General features: G+C 49.0%; 5 protein-coding genes across 5 annotated transcripts in view; 1 reads left to right on the top strand and 4 right to left on the bottom strand.

Moving 5' to 3' along the window:
* Positions 1 to 4,728, bottom strand: part of LOC127608551 (stAR-related lipid transfer protein 13-like) — a 39,346-nt gene extending 34,618 nt beyond the window's left edge. The window contains exons 1-2 of the mRNA XM_052077680.1: positions 3,874 to 4,728; positions 1,432 to 1,575 (exon numbers count right to left, since the gene is read on the bottom strand). Of these exons, the coding sequence (XP_051933640.1) occupies positions 1,432 to 1,539 (108 nt within the window). The 5' untranslated portion in view covers positions 1,540 to 1,575; positions 3,874 to 4,728. The remainder of the gene's footprint in view (positions 1 to 1,431; positions 1,576 to 3,873) is intronic.
* LOC127608577 (high mobility group protein B1-like) overlaps positions 1 to 21,226 on the top strand; it is a 201,297-nt gene that overhangs the window by 81,743 nt on the left and 98,328 nt on the right. The gene's annotated exons all lie outside the window — the stretch shown is intronic.
* LOC127608544 (uncharacterized) lies at positions 3,078 to 7,891 on the bottom strand. The gene is made up of 6 exons (XM_052077665.1): positions 7,694 to 7,891; positions 7,472 to 7,613; positions 6,987 to 7,203; positions 4,736 to 5,823; positions 3,874 to 4,546; positions 3,078 to 3,179 (listed from the first exon to the last, which is right to left on the bottom strand). The coding sequence occupies exons 4-6, from the start codon at positions 5,713 to 5,715 to the stop codon at positions 3,078 to 3,080; spliced, it is 1,755 nt and encodes a 584-aa protein (XP_051933625.1). The 5' UTR covers positions 5,716 to 5,823; positions 6,987 to 7,203; positions 7,472 to 7,613; positions 7,694 to 7,891.
* Positions 12,356 to 16,209, bottom strand: LOC127608567 (probable tRNA methyltransferase 9B). The gene is made up of 4 exons (XM_052077711.1): positions 15,873 to 16,209; positions 14,611 to 14,792; positions 14,138 to 14,311; positions 12,356 to 14,031 (listed from the first exon to the last, which is right to left on the bottom strand). The coding sequence occupies exons 2-4, from the start codon at positions 14,762 to 14,764 to the stop codon at positions 13,226 to 13,228; spliced, it is 1,134 nt and encodes a 377-aa protein (XP_051933671.1). The 5' UTR covers positions 14,765 to 14,792; positions 15,873 to 16,209; the 3' UTR covers positions 12,356 to 13,225.
* LOC127608566 (NEDD4-binding protein 2-like 2) lies at positions 17,391 to 21,142 on the bottom strand. The gene is made up of 6 exons (XM_052077710.1): positions 21,046 to 21,142; positions 19,416 to 20,191; positions 18,521 to 18,645; positions 18,288 to 18,376; positions 18,118 to 18,194; positions 17,391 to 17,765 (listed from the first exon to the last, which is right to left on the bottom strand). Exons 2-6 carry the CDS (start codon positions 20,189 to 20,191, stop codon positions 17,606 to 17,608), a joined length of 1,227 nt encoding a protein of 408 aa, XP_051933670.1. The 5' UTR covers positions 21,046 to 21,142; the 3' UTR covers positions 17,391 to 17,605.

Below are 21,226 nucleotides of genomic sequence, written 5' to 3'. Positions count from 1 at the left end.
AAAAAATGGTCATCTGCTTGACTCGGGTTGCGGACCCGCATGGAATTGAACTCCTTTCAGCGCTCGCGATTGACATGGCCGTCAGACGTGACGTGGTTGCGGCGTGCTCCGTCTACTTGACTGCCAAACTGGATCTGATCCAGAGGAAGTCGTGATCAACAAATTCCATCGACCGTATCTTCGCGACCAAAAGGCGCACTTGAAATTAAAAGTCTTTCATATTCCCTTCAGAGGCTGCGATGCGGGCGGCCCGGTAGTCCAGTGGTTAGCACGTGGGCTTCACAGTGCAGAGGTACCGGGTTCGATTCCAGCTTTGGGCCTCCCTGTGTGGAGTTTGCATGTTCTCCCCGGGCCTGCGTGGGTTTTCTCCGGGTGCTCCGGTTTCCTCCCACATTCCAAAAACATGCGTGGCAGGCTGATTGAACACTCTAAATTGTCCCTGAGTGTGAGTGCGAATGGTTGTTCGTTTCTGTGTGCCCTGCGATTGGCTGGCAACCGGTTCAGGGTGTCCCCCGCCTACTGCCCGATGACAGCTGGGATAGGCTCCAGCACCCCCCGCGACCCTAGTGAGGATCAAGCGGCTCGGAAGATGAATGAATGAATGAAAGGCTGCGATGCTCATTAGCATGGTCCCGAATGAAGACCTGAGCGCTACGTCGGCAAGGTGTGGGAAAGTCGCAAAACTCACCACTCTGTTCCCTGCGGAGGCACGGCGAAGACCGCAAGATCCGATTCGGCTCGACCATTCCCCTCGGCTCGGTTCGCACGACCAACCCGGTCCAAACCGGACCGGAATAGGACAAGACGGGGGACAGGAGCAAAACAAAAACTCTTGGTCGTCGTCTGCGGTCTGGAAAGCCGAGTCCTCGGCGAGAATTCGACGCCAACACAGGAGCTCGTATGCGTCCTTTGAGAGGACGGGGACGATGACCTAGTCAAGCATCCCAAGTAAAGACGACTCGGCCCGTCAAGCCAACGGCAGCGAATGGCGGGGCCGCTTCTGCAGATGCCCTGCCAGGCATTCGCCAGCCCCTGGGAAGCATCCCCCTCAAAGAACCCAAATGGAAACAAACACAACAGCTCCTCTGTGGCCCACGAAAGGAGACTTTTGTGCACTGGGCGCTAACCTCGGCATCGGAATGAGCACAATGGCCGCCTGTTCCGGCTCGTCCTCGTCACTCGGAGGACGTGCGGTACCCGATCAGGAAAAAACAAAAGTCAGAAGGATGCGCGACAAAGACGGCAGTGTCCTCTTCTTTGGAAAGAAGAGGAAAGAACCTCGTCAAGCACAACAGCGATGACGACGTGAATATTTTACAAGTGGAGCCAACGCCTGCTAGCTGAACAGCTACACGCCGCTAAGCTAAATTGATTTTGGCCCAATTGACGACACGACCAGTAAGCAACGGAGGAAGAGAACTTTTTCCTCACCCGTTTCTTGCGTGGGGTGCAGGGCGTGTCAGAAGGGGAGGAGCCTGCGCTCAGGGCCTCCTCGATGTCCAGATTGAGCTGGTCCAGCTTCTTCATCAGCCGGCTCATGGACTCGGACCGGGGAGGCTCGAGCTGCAGGGACTCCTGGAAGGAATCAAGAGAATGATTTGGCGTAAAGCCCGATTTCTTGCGGGAGACGCGTTCCGGATCCACCTGAGATTTATCCCTCTAATGCCAACAGTCATTCGGACTCAACCACCGAACATCTGTTAGCATGCAATCATCGTATCAATTTCAAAATTAAATAATAATAATATAATAAATAATCAAAATAAGACGTTGGTATGGTTATTTTTAAGCTAAAATAAAATAAACATTTTTTTTTCAATTTTTAGCTTTAGTCTCAATTTTTTTTTCTTGAAATATGACTTCACAGTATTCTCATAAAATTATCTGGGGGCTCCACCACCACCATCATCACCAAATTTGGACTTAAGTTTCTTCCATAACAGCAGAACTCTCATTTTAGATGTCATTTTACTGGGGGGGGGGGGGGGGGGGGTTACCTCTTCACTTGTGAACAAAAACAGATTTTGAAAAAACAATGTCATGGTGAGTTTGAATTGGTCCACATGGAAATGCATTTTGTTCTGCCGCTTCTCTTGGGGGTGAAAGAGCAAAGACTTGGTGGGGCGGGGTGGGGGGGGGGGGGCAGTCAGTCATGGAATGCCCGCTTTTCTGCCTTTCAATACAAGCACATACACACAAACACAAACACACACAGACGCACGCGCACACACCCACGTAAACGTGTATAAATAGAGCATCCTCACACGGTGGAGAGCAGGGCCCCAAGATGTGCACGGCCGTAAATCAAAAGGACGGACTCACTCACCAAATGCTCAATCTGCCTGTGTGTGACTATCCACACACACACACACACACACACGCAAGTGCGCACGTGTTGTTCAGTTATGAAATCGAAAACCATTTTGTTTGACTGATACTGCGTTTGACCCCAGAGGCTCCCCCTGGTGGTCAGCAAAAACTGTGGGCCCACTTTACCGGAGTTCGGCAGAGGAAACGTCAGCAAGCCGAGGCATCGCGCCGCGTGCACTTCACTCGCGAGTTGAATTTGTTCTGTCACCAAGATCAATTTGCTAATATAACAAATCATTACCTCCCCCTGAAATGAATGAAGTTTCTCATGAGAAGGGACTTTGGTAATTGTTCCGCGTTGAGATGGCCTCGCATCCGTCCATGACGTTTGAATGCTAATGAAGTCGCGGCCGTGGCAAAGCAACGCGGCCTCCGAGAATCGGGGGCATTCCAAAAGGAGGTCGGTGTCTGATTCACAAACAGATACAAAAAAAACATTTTTTGTTGCTTCCTGTTGTCCCCATCGGTACATCCTCCCGCCCCTGGCGCCATGGCAACCGGTCCCGCTACGGATCGGTGTTATCATGTCGGCTGGCCAACTCTAACTTCATCGGTGCAAATTGTGGGCATTGTGTGAGGGTGACACTGTCGGCTTTCTAATGGAAATGAGGAGCGGGAGAGCGCGGAGGGAAGAGCGCCTGCTCCGAGCCACCCAGCGAGAGTGCCCGCCGATCACCATGGAGTCGCTCAACCAATGGCGCTAAAGGCTACCTGGACGGCTGCCGCAAAGCGCATTCCACTCCCGATGCGTCTGCTCTCAAAAGGCCAAGGCGCAGAGAGGAGCTGAAGCTTCTGGAAACACTGAGCTGCTGTCAAGAGAGCGACGGGGGAAATCGCGCACAGGGCGCCCCCTCATGGTCGGCTTCATAACCACGTGCCTCAAATGAGGATGGGCTGCTCCGGACGACAAAGAATGCCATTTGAGCAACAGGTGACATGTTGGTCCATTTTTTTTTTGTTAACTCATTCAGGACCAGCCAATTCTGGACCAAGTCTGAAAAGACGTTTAAAAACGTCATTGGGAGTGAATGAGTTGATATGAGAATGCAGATTGTCCAAAAGCAGCAGGACACTACGGTGCAATCTCCAGACCGACCTTGTTCTCGTCATTTGTTCACAAGTCAAGGGCGCATTAGTCTCGAGATGGGAGGTGTGCGTGCCTGTGGGTGTGAGGGATGGAAGGGGGTGGGGTGAAATTCTGGTTTTACGGACGGGGACCGCAAGGTCCGTCTGTCCTACAAATAGAACAATGGTGAGCGCTCGTCTTTCGGTTGCCGGTTGTGTGACGTCCCCGCAAGGACTGAAAGGCTTGTGATCACGCCAAACGTTTGATGTTGTCGCAGGAGGAGCAACAGACTGATTGGAAAACAGCCGAGATGACCATTGAGATGTCAACGATGGAGATAACGGCAGCGTGCTGCGACTCGAGTAAAACTCAAAACGTTATTCTACGAAAAAGTTGTCCAAGCATATCCTGAAAAATAGAAATGAGCGGGTGCGTACCTCCTCCCTGCGGCTGTCTGGCTCCGCTTCGAAATGACATGCATCGCCTGCTTTGGACCTTCTACTGCAGTCGCTCTGCCTCTTGCGCCATCGATGGACTCGGCGCTCCAGGAACACGTCATCGTCCCCGTCGCCTTCGCCGTCGGCCCGTTCGGCGTCCTGGTCCCCCGAGGACTCGCCATCGTCCAAGCTGCCGTAAACGTCGGCGCGATTCTCGGCGTAGTCCGAGAAAGTGATGGAGCTCTGCTTGTGTTTGACGATCCGGGGCAGTTCATGGGTTCCTTGGCAAGAATTAGCTGCGGGTGAAGAGCGTGCACGGTAATTCTTCGATGTTTGACCGGCACGGATGTTTGAGAGCTTCTTGAAGACGAACTCCTCACAGTCCAGGTCGGGTGCGTCGGCCGAATAATTCTGAGGCTTCAACTCTCGATATCTGACGGACACTTGACCGTCGCGCTCTACAAACCGACTAAGGCGGACGCAGAAAGAACTTTGCTCGAGTCCGCTGTGTCTCGGTTCCGAGCGGGAGCAGCTTCGAGACTCAGGAAGAAGGTCATCCACTCTGTGGTCCAGGACAGGAGATGGACCACATTTCTCTTCGTGTAAACTCCGAACAGCCAGAACATCTCCAAGCACCCCGGACTCTTGTCCTTGCTCCACGACAACATCCAGGCTATCAAGGCCAACACAAACCGATGTGTCCTTTAGTCCCTTAGTAAGCACTTCCACGCGTGAGCGGCATTGGTTCTCAAGACTATGCTGCTCACGACATTGACTCAAGAAGCCAAGGTCTCGAGGGGTATGTCCTCGTCCAGTCTGCCGCGAGTACAACTCCTCAACCGGTTCTGCATTATTAGCATACCCGAGTCCTCTGGAAACCAATTCCAAGCAGCACGGACCCTCGGGAAAATCCGCTCGGTGGTCCTGGGCAAAACGTGGACGGTTAGGAGCTAAGCTCAGATCATCTCGTCCGTGCTCCTGAAAGCATAAATCCTTTTCAATGTCTGCTTTGCTTCGACCATCACACGCAAAAGTGTCCTTTAGTACATGCCGTCCTGCTTCAAACTGGCGGCAGAATGACACCTCAGGAAGAAGAGCATCTCCGTTCTGGTCCTCAGCGGGGCGTGGTCCACAGTAGTCCTGCGTCGAGTTCAACAAACTCCAGTTTTTTAAAACTTCTTGTCCATGTAAATCCACTGCAAGTTGCTCATGACTGAGACAGACACAAACAGAACCGTCCTTCAGTTCTTTCGGACCCTGTTCCAACTTGGAGCAGCACGGACCTCCACCAAGACCGTCCCCTTTCAGGTTCTGTGGACTGTGGCGATCCTGCCGTGAGCGAAGTAAATTCAAGTCTTGATCAGGCTCTTGGAGAGCAAATTCCCCAGCCGTTTCCGCGCCGTGAACAGAACAGTCCCTCCGTCCGCGAGGAAACGGTTCCAACTGGGAGCAGCACAGACCTCCACCAAGACCGTCCCCTTTCAGGTTCTGTGGACTGTGGCAATCCTGCCGTGAGCGAAGTAAATTTAAGTCTTGATCAGGCTCTTGGAGAACAAATTCCCCATCCGTTTCCGCGCCGTGAACAGAACAGTCCCTTTGTCCGCGAGGAACCGGTTCCAACTGGGAGCAACGTCGGCCACCCGGGATAGGATCTTCTCCTTTCGGGTTCTGGATCGGACAAGAGCGATCCTGCGGTGAGCCGTGTAAATGCGGGTCTTGATCGAGCCCCCGTAGGATAAATCCATCAACAGTTTCCGTATCAAAGCAAACTCCAAGAGATTCGTCCTTGAACGCGTCGTGTCCTAGTTCCAAAAAGTGTGAATCCTCAGGCGGAAGCTCCATTGTTGTTAACGTCTACAATTTGTCATGACTTAAAATGCGAGGACGGGTGCGGCTGCTGGTTTTGAGAGCGTGCGTGTCATCCAAGATTCTCGGCGTGATTGGGATCACCTGAAAACGGAGTCAAAGAGGAAAGAACAACAAATGACGTCGGGACTCGATTTGTCTGCGAGTGATCATTAGCCTGCGAGTTTGTCATCTTAGCCTCGCATCGTATGAACTTGCGAGTGTCCTCTTGTGTCTTCCCTGCGGTCGTGCGTGCCGCGGATTTGAACATCTGGCATTGGGGGTGGTGAGGGAGGTGGGATGGGGGGCGTTCGTGTCTGGATCTGTTTGACGGTGGTGACATCATTCTACAGAGGAATCTGACGGCTCTTCCTCGCAGCGGGTGATTTAGTGCCATCCGTCAGGAGAGCGAGCACATCAAGCGGTGGCTAACATCCTCCTCGGCTCACCCCCTACACCCCCTCGTCTTCACCGCGTACCTTGGACAGGTAAGGTCATCGCTGAATTCCAACTCCCACATGGTCAATCAACACATTTGACCGCCCCAAGGCAAAATGATGTCATCTGGCAGTCTAACAACACACAAGAGAAGGCTGCAGGTGGCAACGGCCTGAAGAATCGACACAATTGTACCCGTTTACTTTTGGGATGCGAGTCGGTAACAGGACCAGAAAAAAAAAATGGAAATGCCAAGTTATGAGGGATGAGAAAGAATAATAATGATATTGTTTTCGCAGCACTTTCAGATAACGGGTCAAATCAACCCAAATTCTCTCCGTGAGCAAACCCACAATGTTGACGAAACATGCTGAACAGTATTTCTAAAAACTGTCCGTTTTTGGGATGAAAATGTTTTTTTGTTTTTTTTAATGCTTGGGCCTGGAAAAAAAAGGGTCATCTTTGGTTTGATTCAACGCAGTATTGCATTGTAATTGTAAAAAATAAAAAAAATAAAAAAAATTATAATAATAAAAAGAAGAATTAGAAAGAAGACTACTTTTTGGAACGTAACCACCGCGTTAATGTGAGCCTGCTTCATTTTGATTTTTTTTTTTCGTGTCTGCCATTTTTGGGTAAACGAGGAACTTTAATGGCGCACCAAATCAACAAAATGACATTGATCATAGACGGATTTATTAACTCAACTCGAACGTGCGGCCTTGACTTGAGATGAGCTAACGTCCGGCCAAAGGCAAACGCGAGCCTCCAGTTCTTGGCAAACGCGGTCTTGTGTCGGCGTCCCGTAACACGGCATCGGCAGGACTCACCTGTGGAGTGGAAACGAGACGCGTGGGCCAAACGGAGCTGGGGGCGCACCCACTGCCGCCGCACACGGGGGGGGGCCTCTGTGACTCGCAGGCGGGCTCGTCATCCCCCCCGCCGTCGGCTTCTCTCACCTCCTCCCTCCCGTCCGTCTGTGCTGATGTTTCCTCGCCGGCACTCCAAACAGGTTCAGAATATGCGCCAGAAGGTTAGCGGGAATGTCTATTTGTGAGGCGGACGGGAAGGGGGAGGAGAAAGAAAGGGAGAGAGAGGAGTGAGAGATTGCGCTATCACTAAAACGAGGCGAACATCCGTTTGGTCACAGAAACAAATCAGGATGATGTTTTTTTTTGGTCTATAGAAAAATGAAAATATTCACAAGTGCTACTTTAAAGCCTCCCGATTTGGGAATTCGGCTTTGAAATGAGGCTCGCGTTTGAGTCATCGCAATCCAAAGCAGTGACGTCGTTCGCCGCCATAAATCACACACCTGGATTTGCTTTGACTTTGCCTTCTTCCAAGTTTTGCCTTCTCCCGGCAAGGAAACGCCTCACATTTTCCTCGTTCACAGAATCGCCCAAAAGCCGACGGGTGAACCTTTGACCCAGGCCAGCAGAGGGAGTTGCTGAGTTCTAACACGCAAAGACAAAAAAAAAAAAAAACATTTGAAGATGAATGAAAAACTGCAAGCGCGAGTAATCTTGGCGTTCACCTTGGTTACTGAATGAGCCAAGGCTGGTGGAGATGGAGCTTGTGGGGGGGGGGGGGGGGGGGGGGGGGGGCGTGATACCTTTGGGCCACACAGATGCGTGTTCTCCCGAGTCCTGATAAAGAAAGAAGCACAACAGCGAACAAACAGTGCAGACCTGAAAGCCGCCAACAGAAAAGCTCGGCCCGATACGAACCGGGGACATTTTGTCCTGCACTTCCCTTTAGGCCGGAACATTTTTCTCAGTTAGCTCCCACGCAAACGATACAATCAAACTTGCAGGATTATGTTAGCGCTCATTTTAGAACAAGGAATGTAAATAAGAAGTAACTTACCAGAATTACTCAAAGAAAGTGCTGATTTTGAAAATGCCTTAATGAGCAGATTCAAGGGGGGGGGGGGGGCAGCGGGGGGCGTTTTTAATCTGGATTTCAAAGCACTCACACATGTGCCTGACTTCACTTCTGTTGCCAGCTTCTTTCATTTGTGTGCCGCAGAACAGCTAAATGCTGCTTCACCGCGTTTGCTTTGACCTCCGGGACAGTGGTCCCTATCAAGAGGCGGCCCCAGGTGCAAAAACGCACAGATCACACCGCCCCCATGAAAGATCTCATCACTGAGACGCGCGGCACGCGCCTGCTGGTGGCCTTTTATCTTCGCCCCCGCCGGCGTTTTTGCAGCTGCACCAGAGCGGCAAAAAATGTACGCGCGAGTTGTTGTTTTGTAACGCAAGCGGCGAGCGAGCGCGACGAGACATTCCGGCAATACCGCGGTCTGACTGCACATCTTGGCTTGCTGCTTTTTGCATGTGGGCCGAGTTGTAAGGATATGGAGGGGCTGTCCTTCAGGAGTGTGTGTGAGTGTGAAGAAACAGTTTTAGTGGTGCAGTGCAGGTGAGCAAAAATAAAAAAAAAATTTTTAATTACACATCAATGGTGTCTCATTAGTGTGTATTTCAACATTTCGGCAGAGAGCGTTTGTGTGTGTGCGAGTTACTACTCTCTCATGGCCCCTCATTGGGGTTTTTTACCCCCCCCCCCCCCTCTGTCAGCTATGTGCACACACCAGGAATGCTGGATACACACACACACACACACGCTCCAAATGAATGGAGCGCAACAACAACAACACGGCGGCGTGCGGCAACTCGCTCCGCCGGCACTCGCAACCGAGCCGCAAATTCCTCCCGCTCCGAGGCGACGAACGCGCACGTTTTTCTTTGCCGTGTTGCAATTGCGCGGTCTTGTAATTGACAGCTGAGCAGCCACCCTGGAATTCACGTACGCGACCCGTGGCAGTCCAAGGTGACGTGGGACGGGCCCCTTCTTTGGTACAAAGGTCAAACAATCCGCCGATGGAGGCCCGGAAGACGAACCGTGGCCACTTTTCATGACAAGCCTTGTTGGCAGTCGGCACTCAACTGGCTTTTAAGTGCGGATGTTCAAATTTCTGTGTCAAAAGGAGAATAGGGTTTCCAAAATGTATTTCGGTTTGGGTTTCTAACGGAGCTTCGAGTGACAATGAGGGATTCGGGACATGGTTCATGTGTTAAAGCGTATCATGAGGGTTTCGAGTCTGCATTGGGGAAACAAATTGAAGTGCCAACCTTGACTTGAACCGCTAACCCTGGTGTGAAAACCTAATCTGAAGCCCTAACCTGCATGTCAAACTTCTGCTTGAAACCCAAACCACGGGACCGATTCACCGAACCCTCAGGCTCAAGTCAAGTCAAGTACAACTTTATTGTCTAATGCGCTGTATGTGCAACACACAGCACAAGATGAAATTGCTTCCCTCTCAATCAGACGAGAGGAGCCGCTGCGGGTGCCAGCGCCACCATCAACAGTTAACATAAAATAACACAACACACAAGACGCAGACAGTCGTGCAATCTTAACCACTTTTCCGGCAAACACTTTGTTGTTTGAAAGGGTTATAGAGCGATTAAAAGTTTTGATCAAACCTTAAAAACCACTCACTAGTTTGAAGTTGGGGTTTCAAGAAATTGTTTGGGTTTCAAATTTGAGTTTCAGGATTTGAAACTAGAGTTTTCAAGTAGAGTTTTAAAGTCCATTTTACAAGCTGGTGTTGGTGTGACAAAATTAGGTTTGAATCCAAAGGAAGGTTTTTTGTTTTGTTTTGTTTTGTTAAATAGGTTCCAAAATCAGGAAATAAGGTTTCAAAACAGGGTTGGGGTTTCAGTTTGAGATTTCGGTTTCAACGTATAGTTTTAAACGAGGGTTAGTGTCGGCCTCAGGATGTGGCATGAGTGACGACACTAATTTCGGTTGAGAATACAGAGTTTTATTCCTGGCAACCTGTGAGAACTGGTCCCACGAACATGAAACATACAAACAAGTGCATTACAAACCAAATAATAGGCAAAACCATTAAGACAATTGATTTAACATAAATACACACAAACCTCGTGGGCTCACACCCATAAAGGGATAACCTTTGCCGAAATCGTCATCTTGCGATCATCATACGGTCGATTCTTGGCACTTTCAGGTTCTTACAAAAATGGCTAAGCAGAGCTTTACAAAAAGCGCGTCTTTTAATGCGCGCCAGAAAATGTGCGCGGCAACTCGGGTCGGGTGGAGCTTTATCCGCGATAATTGGTTCCGGCCAACAATCGCCACTCGATGGCGTCAGAACACCGACGATCAAACGGCTTAACCCTTTAATACCTGACACATCAAGGAATAGCCAGAAAAATCCGATTTTGGTGAACTGACATGTTCATTAACCCTTATAAAAAAATCCACAAAAATATTTTTGCCATATCATATTGTTTTGGATATTTGTCGTATTTTGAAAATAATCATATTTTAAACCTGCTGCATTAAATGTGATACAGATGACTTAATGTAATATAAAGAATGAGTTACAAAATGAAAATGCATGTATCAAATATGATACGAATGGCATTATAGGGTTATTGTGAAATATAGGCATTTGTGCTATGAAAACGCTGCATGCAGGGCCGACTCCAGGTGGTCGCCTCGGGCGTCCTCTGCTGGAGGGGGCGCCAAATTGCGCCGCTGGTTGCTGAGCATTTTGAAAGAGTGCCGCAGACGGGACGTATTTTTCATGCACTTTGTGTATTTTGAAGGCAAGTTTAAACGTTACCATAGCGACCAGAGAAGATTTCGGCGAGACAGGACGTTCCTCGTGTCATGATTCGTGTTTATTATGTTTAAAAAACACCGTTTTCATGCCGGTCATATATTATTTTGTTGTATTTATCTACCCACACCTAAAAAGGCCGGGCCCTGAAAATATTGTCCGACATTAAACCGGTCCGTGGGGCAAAATAGGTTGGGCACCGCTGATTCAGACGGCATTCCCATCAGTCAGGTTTCATCTTCTTCCTCGGAAAACGCAAAAAAAAAAAAAAAAATCACAGGCTGACAAGGCAGCCATCCTGCAAGCTTCAAATGCGTCTCTTTGACAACGCTACGTCCCAAAACCAGAACGGATTGGCACCAAAATGTACTTAATTCAAGTGTTGGCCTGTGCTAATCAAATGCTAGAATGAAAACTCGCGAGATTTCATGAGTGACGTCAGAAGCCTTAGCCTCAATGATATGCCAAAACTACTCTTGAGACTCCACAACTCTCAGCACAAAACCTTTTATTCACGAAAAAAAAACCGACAGTGTTGACAGCACAAACACTTCCTTGGCACAATGTTTCAAGTTTCCATGTAAATCACAAAGCACGACAACGTCGATTCACAGTATGAGAAGCGGGCGAGCGCAGTTTCGCAACAACAACAAACAAACAAATTACGATTCTATCGCGGACTACAAATACAACTGGAACCAACACTTAGTTTCCACACGCCGATTTGAATATTTTGTGTCAATAAAAAGGAACAGTCGTGCGTTGCAGCCACGGACGGACGAACTTTTACCTCGACGGCCACGCTTAAAGCTGAGCTGGTCAAACTCGAGAGGCAGACAAACATTCATTTAAAAAAAAAAAGTCCAAAATTTGTGCTTTTTTTCCAAAGTATTTTTCTCTGCACTTGTATTCTTTTCCATCTAATTTCTGTTTTCATTTTCAGATATTTGTTGGAATCTTTTGAGCATTATTGCTTTGATTCTGCCGGTGTGCCGAATGTTTTTTGACTTGTGCCCACTCGCATTTCTTCAGCACTGCCTTCTTTTTGCTTGAAGCTATCTCTTCGTTACATTTTCTGCCAAAAGTGTGGTACAATTTTGTGTGTACCCCCCAATAAAAGGAGTAAAAGCAGAGAATTCGTCATCAAATTCAGAATTCTGTAGCAGAGGGATTCCAGCTCCGGCCTCCCTGTGTGGAGTTTGCATGTTCTCCCCGGGCCTGCGTGGGTTTTCTCCGGGTGCTCCGGTTTCCTCCCACATTCCAAAAACATGCATGGCAGGCTGATTGGACACTCTAAATTGTCCTTTGGTGTGAGTGTGAGTGCGAATGGTTGTTCGTTTCTGTGCCCTGTGATTGGCTGGCAACCGATTCAGGGTGTCCCCCGCCTACTGCCCGGAAACGGCTGGGATAGGCTCCAGCACCCCCCGCGACCCTAGTGAGGATCAAGCGGCTCGGAAGATGAATGAATGAATGAATGGTTAGTCACGCTTTTTTTTTCGGGGTCTATTTCCTGTAATACTGCCCCCCAACCCCCGCCCCCTTCTTTTTTTAGATTTTGATCATGCCTTAATAGTGAAATAAACTGTTCACAATTGATGACGCATTTTATTCTGAGTGTTTTATTTTTTAAAAAGTGTCAGTCTGACAAATGCCCAAATTAAAAAAAAAAAAAACTCTGCATTGCAGCTTCAGAGAAACGTTTCTCGTTTGTAAGACTTAAGGAATCCTCATTATCTTTGTAAAATAAAATTTTAAAAAAATCATAAAAAGGGGGGATTTAGTGCCATAGAACTCGCACGCAGATCTCCCCCCCCCCTAATTTCCCTACTTATTATTTGTGCGTGTCATCTACGGTAATATTGCAGCGGTTTTCTATAGTGCGTGTATAGATTTTAGGCCTTCATGAGCATTATTGCTTTGGCTCTCCCAGTGTGCCTAATATTTAATACTTACTTGTGCCACTTGCATGAGCAAAACCCCAAAGATTTTTAAGATTCATCTTCGGCAACTACAGTCTTAACATTTCAATTCCGACAGATTTAAAATAATAATAATAATCAATAAATAAATCATGTCCGTGAGCATTTTCTACAAGGTTGCGAAATCGGTTCTGTGCTTTTTTTGGACCATTTAAAAATCGGGTTTATCCAACCCCCTCAAAATGATTCGAAAAAAAAAATATGATAATAAATATGAACAGTCGTGCGCTGTAGCCGCGGAATAACTTTTGCGTTTGTAAAACTGTAAACTCCTAAAATCATTAAATAAAAGTCAAAACAGGGAGTTCAAGGAATCATCAAGTGAAAGTAAAAACGGAGATTTCAGTGCTAAAAGTCTGAGGCAGACGATAAAAATGGCAAAATAGAAATCTAAAAAAAAAAAAAAAGAAGAAGAAGAAGAATCCAATCAGATTTTGCCGGGCTCCACCTTCTCGGCCACCACGCACCAGTTGGCGTGGTCGAAGTAGGCGTGGCGGACGCGCAGTTGGGCCACGTGATCGGCGATGAGCTGGGCCAGCTCGCCCTCCCTGAACACGTGATAGTACCTCAGGCAGGAAGCGTCGGTCGCCGCGCTTTCCCGCCCGGGGGGGCCTTCCCTCTGGAAAGGGACCAGGTCGGGCAGAGCCAGGGCGCCGCACTCCGGCGCCAGGGCCGCGCCGCCGCCGCGCTCCTCTTTGACATCTTCGGGCTCCTTGTGCAGATCGGCGCCGGGGCCGAAGACGTCCTCCTCGGACCCGACCGTGGAAGGCGGAGAGAAGAAGCTGGAGAAGTGCTGGATGAGAGCCCATCCGGGGCCCCGCGGGCCCGCCGCCGCCCCGCCCGGTATAGTGCTGAGCTCCCGGGACGACGAGCGCGAGACGGACAAGCTCCCAAAGTCCAGGACCGAGTCCAGGGAGCGGGAGAAGAACCAAAGTCTGTGCGGCGCCCCGTCGGCCACGGACGATGTGCTTCGGACCTTCCTGTGCTTGTCGCCGTCGTCGTCGTCGCCCGCGCTCTTGGCGCTCGCCCGGCCCGGAGGCGGCGACGGGGGTCCCACGTCAGGCGAGCGGAGGTTGGGATTCCACGGCACAAAGATGTCCTGCTTCTCAAACTTGCGGCGCTTCTGCTCCATGGCCCACACGTAGATCATGACGCGGCCCCCCGCACGCAGCGTGCGCGCCATCTCCCTTATTGCTCGGATACGACGTTCTTTGGTGGACAAATGGTGAATGACTGCAAAGGTCACATGCAAACATTTTAGCGTTTGTCCCATTTTGTAAGGGGGGGGGGGGGGGGTGGTGTTGGGGGGGGGGGGGTTACTGTGACGACCGGGCCTCACCTGCGATGGAGAGCACGGCGTCGAAGCAGCCGTCCCGGTAAGGCAGGCGCAGCCCGTCGCACATCTGCACCTCGTGCCCTCGGCTGCCGGCAACGTCCACCAGGGGGCGACAGACGTCACAGCCCAGCTTGAACGCTTCCTCGTTAACGCCGAGATATTTGCCATTGCCGCAGCCTGCTCGGGCGGCAAAAGTGACGCGTCAGAACAAGTGCTCGGGAAAATTTAAAAAGGTGCGTCCATTTCATCACCTCATTATTTTTCATGTCCAATTAACACCTTTCAAAAAGATATTTCTTGCCACCGATTGGAGGAAAATCCACTTAAGCCGTCATTTTAAAAAAAAGAGCCTCATCGAGCCTCAGCAAAACGGGCTTCTGTCAGCGATGGGCCATCATTCTAACAAAATGAAAGGAAAAAAAAATTGTCGCCAAAAGTTTTGAGAAGCCAGGCTCAAAGAGGGCGGCACCACCCACCGACGTCAGCGACGATGCTCCCGGGCGGCTGGTCCAGCAGGAACTGTCGCACCTTGGGCCAGGCCTTGTAGCGGCTGTCGTTGAAGTAGGGCGCAATCTTGTCGTAGACGCCGTGCACGTGCTCTCGCTCCAGCCGGCTGGCCGCCTCCTCCATCGTCGGCTGGCGTCTGGCGTCGTCACGTCTGCGTAGCCAACGGGAACGAAAAAAAAGAAAAAAACGGATTCCATTTCAAACAATTACAGTCGCTATTAATTAGCACTGAGGATGTCGCATCGAAGCATCTCGACACCTGCCGCAAGGTCCTCTTCGCATTCATTAACCTTTCTGAGCGAGGACCGTTGGAAACAATTACAACTCGTGTCTGGTGTCGCGGCGCCTAATCATTTCTTTTTGTCGATCCATTCCCGCGCCAAAGAAGCAGCACGTCTTACCATTGATATTTGCAGCTGGCCCAATGACAGTTCAGTTCTGCCAGCTGGCACCAAGCTGGCATTTGCTTCCAAAGCATCTACCGGTATTTTTGCAACTGTTCGCTCCCTGCCGCCGCAGCCCGAATGACCCCGCTCGCAAAGTCCTGCGAGCGCTCTACTGACAGAGGCAAGAGCGTCCAGACATTGGACGTGCGGAACATTAAACACTGGCGACGGATACGGTAAAAGCCTCCAAGCTATTTGCAGAGCTGCTCGCATCAGCCTCCTCAGTCCATCCAAATGGAAGGAAAACATCCCTTATGTAACGCGGTCCTCATTCAGTTACCCCCCACGCCCCACACACACACCCGACCCCTCCCCATCCCCATCAAAGTGAGGTACTCCTTATGTAATCGGCAAAAGGGAGAGAGAACCTCAGACCTAAAATGTAAAAACGGGATAGCATCCAAGCTATGCAGCGGAGTGGAGCGTGACCTCGCCCCGGGAGCAAGCAGAGGTCACGCCGTGCTCTAAACAGCATCGACGATCCTTAAAATTGAACAGACCTGAGCTGCAGTCAAGGTTGCTAGGCAGGTCATCCCTCCAAAACGCAGACAAACGGGTTTACCCGTCAAAGGGAAGCCTGCAGCCATGAATCAACTTGACGGTTTAACCTCACTCACCGTACTCGTCCTTGGAGGAGGTTTCACAACTTAGGAACGAATCAAGTCGAAACTCACCGTCATGTCCCCGCGGTATATTGCACAGAAACACTTATTTTAAAAAAGATGGCGACATTTTCCAATGGATTAAATCATATCATTTAGTCAGCGCGCATTGCACCAGCTCACCATGAAGGGGCCGAGAAGCGTCGCCGCGGTAACCGCCTCAGAGCTCCCGTCGCCCGGGTCGCCGCGAGTCAACTTTGCCGCTCCTCCTCGCTAATTGGCACCGGGCGGCCCCGCACCTGCTGCTGCAGCCCAGGGCGGCGACATGTCGCTCTTAAATACGTACGTACGCGAATACGCGTTACATTACGTCACACGCGTGGAAAAAGGAGCCGCCGTCGCGCGTGAGCCCCGTGCGTGAGCGGCCGCCGACAACGACCCGACGCCGGACGGCTGGGGAGCCATCGTGTTCGCCGACGACGCGGCTAACACCTGTAAAGAGAACCGTTGCGAGGGTAACGGCTACTTCCGGCATGGCTGAAACAATAAAACAATCAGAGGGGTTTCGCCCAAAACTGGTAAAGCACAGTTTCAAGAACCTTATTTGTCGTCTTTTATTTTGAAACGCCCCGTGTTCCTTTTTTGTCCTTTTATGACAAAAACTTGACTCGGATTGGAACGAGTGTTCTGTGGTCGAAAAAAGAAAAGCACGCGGTGCAGTAGTGGCGACGCTCACCTGGATTGGCTCGCCGCTTCACGTGACCACTACACTCCACCACTCGCATGCAAACGAATTTCCCAGCAAACAATGAATAGCTGCCATAAACTCAGTCTCATTATGTTTCTCTCTGTATTCTGTTTTAAACCGAGCGAACGTGGCGAAATACGCCGCGTTTCCGTCTTGGCGGACGGGGGCAGAACACAATTCTGCTTAGCAACGGGCAACCGTGTGACCTGTGGTCAAGTTATCATTTTGTAGTTGAAGAATCTGGAAATGTTATTTCTCTAGTCAATGGCCGTCACGTAAAATATAAAATGCCATGATGGTGTATTTAATTTGAAAGGCATCATTGGATCTGAAAAAAAAAACATGGAAGAACAACAAAAAAATAATCTAATTTTAATATAAAGTTTGTATCTTGCTTCATTTGCGTCCAAATATTTATAGATGTCATTATTTCTGGAGTGATTGAATTTGATTATTAAAAAAAAAAACAATCAAATATGATGCATAATTTTTCAGCACTGGAGCTTCGTCACCCTCATTAAGAGAGCACAAAGGCCCACCGACATCGTCATCATTATGATCAGCTCGCGTGTGGATGTTGGATGCAGGCGCCGTGAGGTGCCAACAGACCAAGGTGAGGCTCTCTTGTGTATCACGTTGCGGCTCATCAAATCGAGTCAGCCAAACAGCCGCCAGCCGTCCTGCATTAGCTTTCAAGGACACACTTGGCAGCCTCTGAGTAGTTGAGCTTCTGGGCAAAAAGGAAAAAAAATTCTGGACCATTCCACCATGTTTGTCAAGCCGACTGTTGATCGGAACATTGCAAGTGGTAATTGACTCCTTGTAGCATCTACTTTTCAACTGTCGCTTCACACATTCAAACTACCTGTGGGGAAAAGCATGTGTTGAACTCCCTCACCTTAAAAAGTGTGGCTATTTGAAAACAGCAACAAAAAAAAATCTAAGATTAAAAAAAAAAAGAAAAATACACACGCATTAAAGAACAGTGAGAACAATCTGACGTTGACGTTCATCTTTTTTTCCAATTGAAAAAATAACAAAATCACAGTGCCTTGTAAAAATATATATAATCATTTCCTTTCTTTAAAAACAGAGCAGTAAAACTTCTCCAATTTACAAAAAGCTGTATAAAATAGTTCAAAGACAAAATGAGTCTTTTTTGCTCGCTCTAACTGAACGAAGCTCCGTCTTCCCTCCACTCGGCTTGGCGCCTCTGGTGAACGTGCTGCGGCTCCTGAGAACTCAACACCGCGTCCACGGAGATGGGCGACCAAAAACGATCCAGCATCTGCGCAATCTTCTCCTGAGGTACACCATGCTTGTTCCGCCTGTTCGGGGGGGGGGTGGGGGGGTGGAAAACAAAAGCATTTTGTTGACTGTTGTCTGGTGCCAATAGTGCCCAACCAAAATGAGTTGTCAAGAGATGACACAGAACTTGTTTTCCCCCCCCGATTAGAAAGTGCTGCGGCCTATGGAAATGAAGCTCCACCGAGGAGTTTATCGTTGCTAGGCACCAAGATGCCACCAGATGGCGCCTACGCAATAGTTTCAAGGACCTTTGGACTTGAGCACAAACAGCAAACGTGGATCGGCTCCCGAGAGTAACCCTCAAAATAGTGTTCTGTTTGACCTAAAAAAATAAAAAAATGAAGCAACCTCAAGAAAGAAAAAAAATGTTACTTCTCCAGCTCGTAGGGATCATACTTCCAGCTGGTGTCTGGTTCACAAAAGTCTACCCGGTATCCTTGCTGTAAGGCCTGCGGATGGGAGGGGGACGGGGAGGGGGGGGTTGACGGTCAGATTATAAAAAGGAAAGTGCCATCTCCATGTTGTAGCCAGAAGCTACTCGCCATTTGGACGTAAGGCTTCATCTCCCAGGCTTGCAGGTTGGTGTTGTCGATGATGACGGGAGAGCGTCCGTCGCGCATGGCGGCGCAAGCTGAAAGGCAGGCCCACACCGACAACTTTTGAACCGAAAACAGTACCACCGAACGAACGTGCTGACAACACACAATTTTTTTTTATTCTTGATAGCTTTTTTTTTTCTTTTGCATTCCTCGTGAGTAACGCTGCATTTTCTCACCTCTTCGATGGTTCCACTCGTGTGCGTCTCCGAGAAGGCCCGCTTGGTAGCGGTATCCGCCGTTATGGGCAAAGTAGTCGTCTGTGCTCAGGATGAGGCCGCTGGGAGCCGTCGCCAGCAACTCCCTGTCAGAGAGATATTCATGAAAAAAAATAAGAATAAATAAAAAGCAGCAACACGTGAAAATCTCAAGAGTTGGATTTGAGCACAGTCCAAACCGACAAATTTGAGCATTTTCACATCCTTATGAGAAAAGTCATCAGATTATCGTATTTCTCTAAGAAACGAAGATACTCTAAGACAGGGGTGTCCAAACTTTTTGCCAAGGGGGCCAGATTTTATGTGGTAAAATGTCGGGGGGCCGACCTTGGCTGACATTCTTTACATTGAACAACAATATTGTTCAACAAGTTTTAGTAAGCCAGTCTGTTTCACATTTCCATTTTTATTTGAATTTCAACAATCTTAAGAATTTCTTTTGGTTCATTTGAAACAGGAATTTGAAATATGACATATCAGTCAATATAAACACGGAGTGTTGTCTTGTTAACTCGTGAGTGATGCCCTCTAGTGTCTAAATGCTATTACTCATTTAGTGAATGCTATTACTCATTTAGCCACTAGAGGGAAGCAGTACTCTATGAAACATCACTCACCAGTCTACGAGACCTCAGTCAATGCAACACGTGTTCCATTGCGCCCAACCTGCGGGCCAGACGGCACTGATTTTCTGACGGGGGCCGAGGGCCGGATGAAATTCGACCGCGGGCCGGATTTGGCCCGTGGGCCGGACTTTGGACATGCCTGCTCTAAGATCTTATCGAGTGGGTTTTAGTACGCATCACAGAAACTGGTTAAGATATTCAACATGTCTAGCCCACTTCAAAAGACGTACCTCGCCATTGTTGTCTTCCCCGAGCCCGGGAGGCCTCTCATGAGAACGAGCACCAACGGCGAAGTTCTGTCCAAGTTGTCATAGCAACGCTGTTGCTGACTGTCATCTTGTTCAGAATGACTCTGCGGTGCGTCGCAGAACCACCCGGGATCATGCGCACCACCGTCGCCATTACCCGGGTTGCCATGGTCATAACGAGGTGTCCCCCAGAACGGCCGACTTGTAGCGGGATACCAGTCGGCGGCGGCGGGATTCCCGTGGCGGGGTGGAGGTGAACAGCGCGGGTATGGAAAAGAAGGCTGGCGGAATCCGTGGGACGCTCGGTGACTCGGAGTTGGGTGCAATGCCGGAGGAGGATAATAATCCGGGCGATACCGAAGAGACGCCCCGTGAGTGGAATACGGCTTGTTTTTGTGCCAGTGAGGCCACGATGGGTGTTTGACTGGAGCTCTCCTGATGTCGTCGTCCCCGAGAGGTTTTTCCGGACGTCTGCTTGTTGATGAAGTTTCCAGTTGGATACAAGTGGCCCGTTCCTTCTCGACTTGATCGTCAATGGCTTGGATCTCTTTGTAAAAGTCACTCAGCGAGTCATCAATGTTCTTCTCCGGGGGGAAGGCGGGACCAATGAAGGTGGCGCTGGTGAATCCCACCTCCTTTAAAACGCGTTGGACATCCGTCGCCTCTTTGCCGACAGCTTCACCCTCGGCGGTAATTTCGTCCTTGTCCGCTGGAGCATCGGCAGAAATTTGGATGCATGAGGGAGCCGCTTGAGACATCTACACAAGATTTTTTTTTTGAAAAAGCTCTTTCAATTTAAAGTAGCGCTGCAAGGGTCACGCGTCTGTAGAATATATTGATCATTATCCCATCTTACCTAATGTAATTGTGCATTGTGAGGCGTGGGTAATTATCTCTGACCACTTGGGGTCGCTGTCATATTCTACACTGTCGTATCTGTGACTTTGAAAATGTGTACGGGGCACTGGTTTATAATGGCGTCAAAATCACGTTGCAACGCGTCCGTTTGAGGAAGTGCATTGGCTGTTTTGTCTCCTTCGGGTATCCGTAGCGCAAAGAGAACAGCGAAATATGGTAGCCTCTTGTTGGGGAGGCATACGCTGGGCAAATACAGCGAGCAATTACGTCACCTACCATTATCAAAAATAATTACGTTGTGATTCAAGTTTTTTTTTTGCATATTACTGAAACGAATACTTTTTAAAAAATGAATTAACGTTGAAAAATCAAAGCATCACACAAACTGCTCCTTTTACTATAATGACTACTTCGCTTGTGAAATTGTACACTTGCTTGTTGTCTCGTTTTAATTCAGTAGAGTGGGAGGCCTTAAAGTCTCAGCGTTATGACTTTTTCTAAAATCTCATCGCGGGGCATTCTATTGTTATGAAAAAATATGGCACTTTGTTAATTCCACTTGTATACCAGCCATTAAAAAGTAAATAGCCTATAATATCAGATATATATATTATATAGAAGCCAGCTAACTAAAGAAGCCAGCTGGCGATTCAATTCAATGTTACACCGGAGCCGCGTCAATTAACTTGACACCATCACATAAATTAAATGTTACCAGTTACCGTTCAACGCCCAAAACGCGCTTACTGCTTACCTTAAGTTATGTGATGAAACGAAACGAAAGCACGGGCGAGATGACAGCTAACTGCAACATTGCTAAAGCTAATTCAGTGTTTACGGATGTGACATCATTCGCTCATTGTGACGTCATTCACTTTTACGTCGAAAGCGCCGCTTAATGGCCGGCGGGAGACGTTGCATTTTTTTTCTCTCTT

The sequence above is a fragment of the Hippocampus zosterae genome, chromosome 10 (genome assembly GCF_025434085.1).
Source record: "Hippocampus zosterae strain Florida chromosome 10, ASM2543408v3, whole genome shotgun sequence".
Classification (NCBI taxonomy): Eukaryota; Metazoa; Chordata; class Actinopteri; order Syngnathiformes; family Syngnathidae; genus Hippocampus; species Hippocampus zosterae.
The sequence above is the reverse complement of the archived record's forward strand: the minus strand, read 5'-3'. Positions and strand labels throughout refer to the sequence as shown.

Coding starts and splice junctions, on each gene's coding strand:
- LOC127608544 (XM_052077665.1), bottom strand. CDS start 5,715: ATGGAGCTTCCGCCTGAGGATTCACACTTTTTGGAACTAGGACACGAC. Junction 4,547..4,735: donor TTGGTTTCCAGAGGACTCGG/GTATGCTAATAA, acceptor TGGCCTTGATAG/CCTGGATGTTGTCGTGGAGC. Junction 3,180..3,873: donor CAGACAGCCGCAGGGAGGAG/GTACGCACCCGC, acceptor CTCTCTTGACAG/CAGCTCAGTGTTTCCAGAAG.
- LOC127608566 (XM_052077710.1), bottom strand. CDS start 20,191: ATGTCTCAAGCGGCTCCCTCATGCATCCAAATTTCTGCCGATGCTCCA. Junction 18,646..19,415: donor GGGAAGACAACAATGGCGAG/GTACGTCTTTTG, acceptor TCTCTCTGACAG/GGAGTTGCTGGCGACGGCTC. Junction 18,195..18,287: donor TGAAGCCTTACGTCCAAATG/GCGAGTAGCTTC, acceptor TCCCATCCGCAG/GCCTTACAGCAAGGATACCG.
- LOC127608567 (XM_052077711.1), bottom strand. CDS start 14,764: ATGGAGGAGGCGGCCAGCCGGCTGGAGCGAGAGCACGTGCACGGCGTC. Junction 14,312..14,610: donor GAGCATCGTCGCTGACGTCG/GTGGGTGGTGCC, acceptor CCGCCCGAGCAG/GCTGCGGCAATGGCAAATAT. Junction 14,032..14,137: donor CGCCGTGCTCTCCATCGCAG/GTGAGGCCCGGT, acceptor TGACCTTTGCAG/TCATTCACCATTTGTCCACC.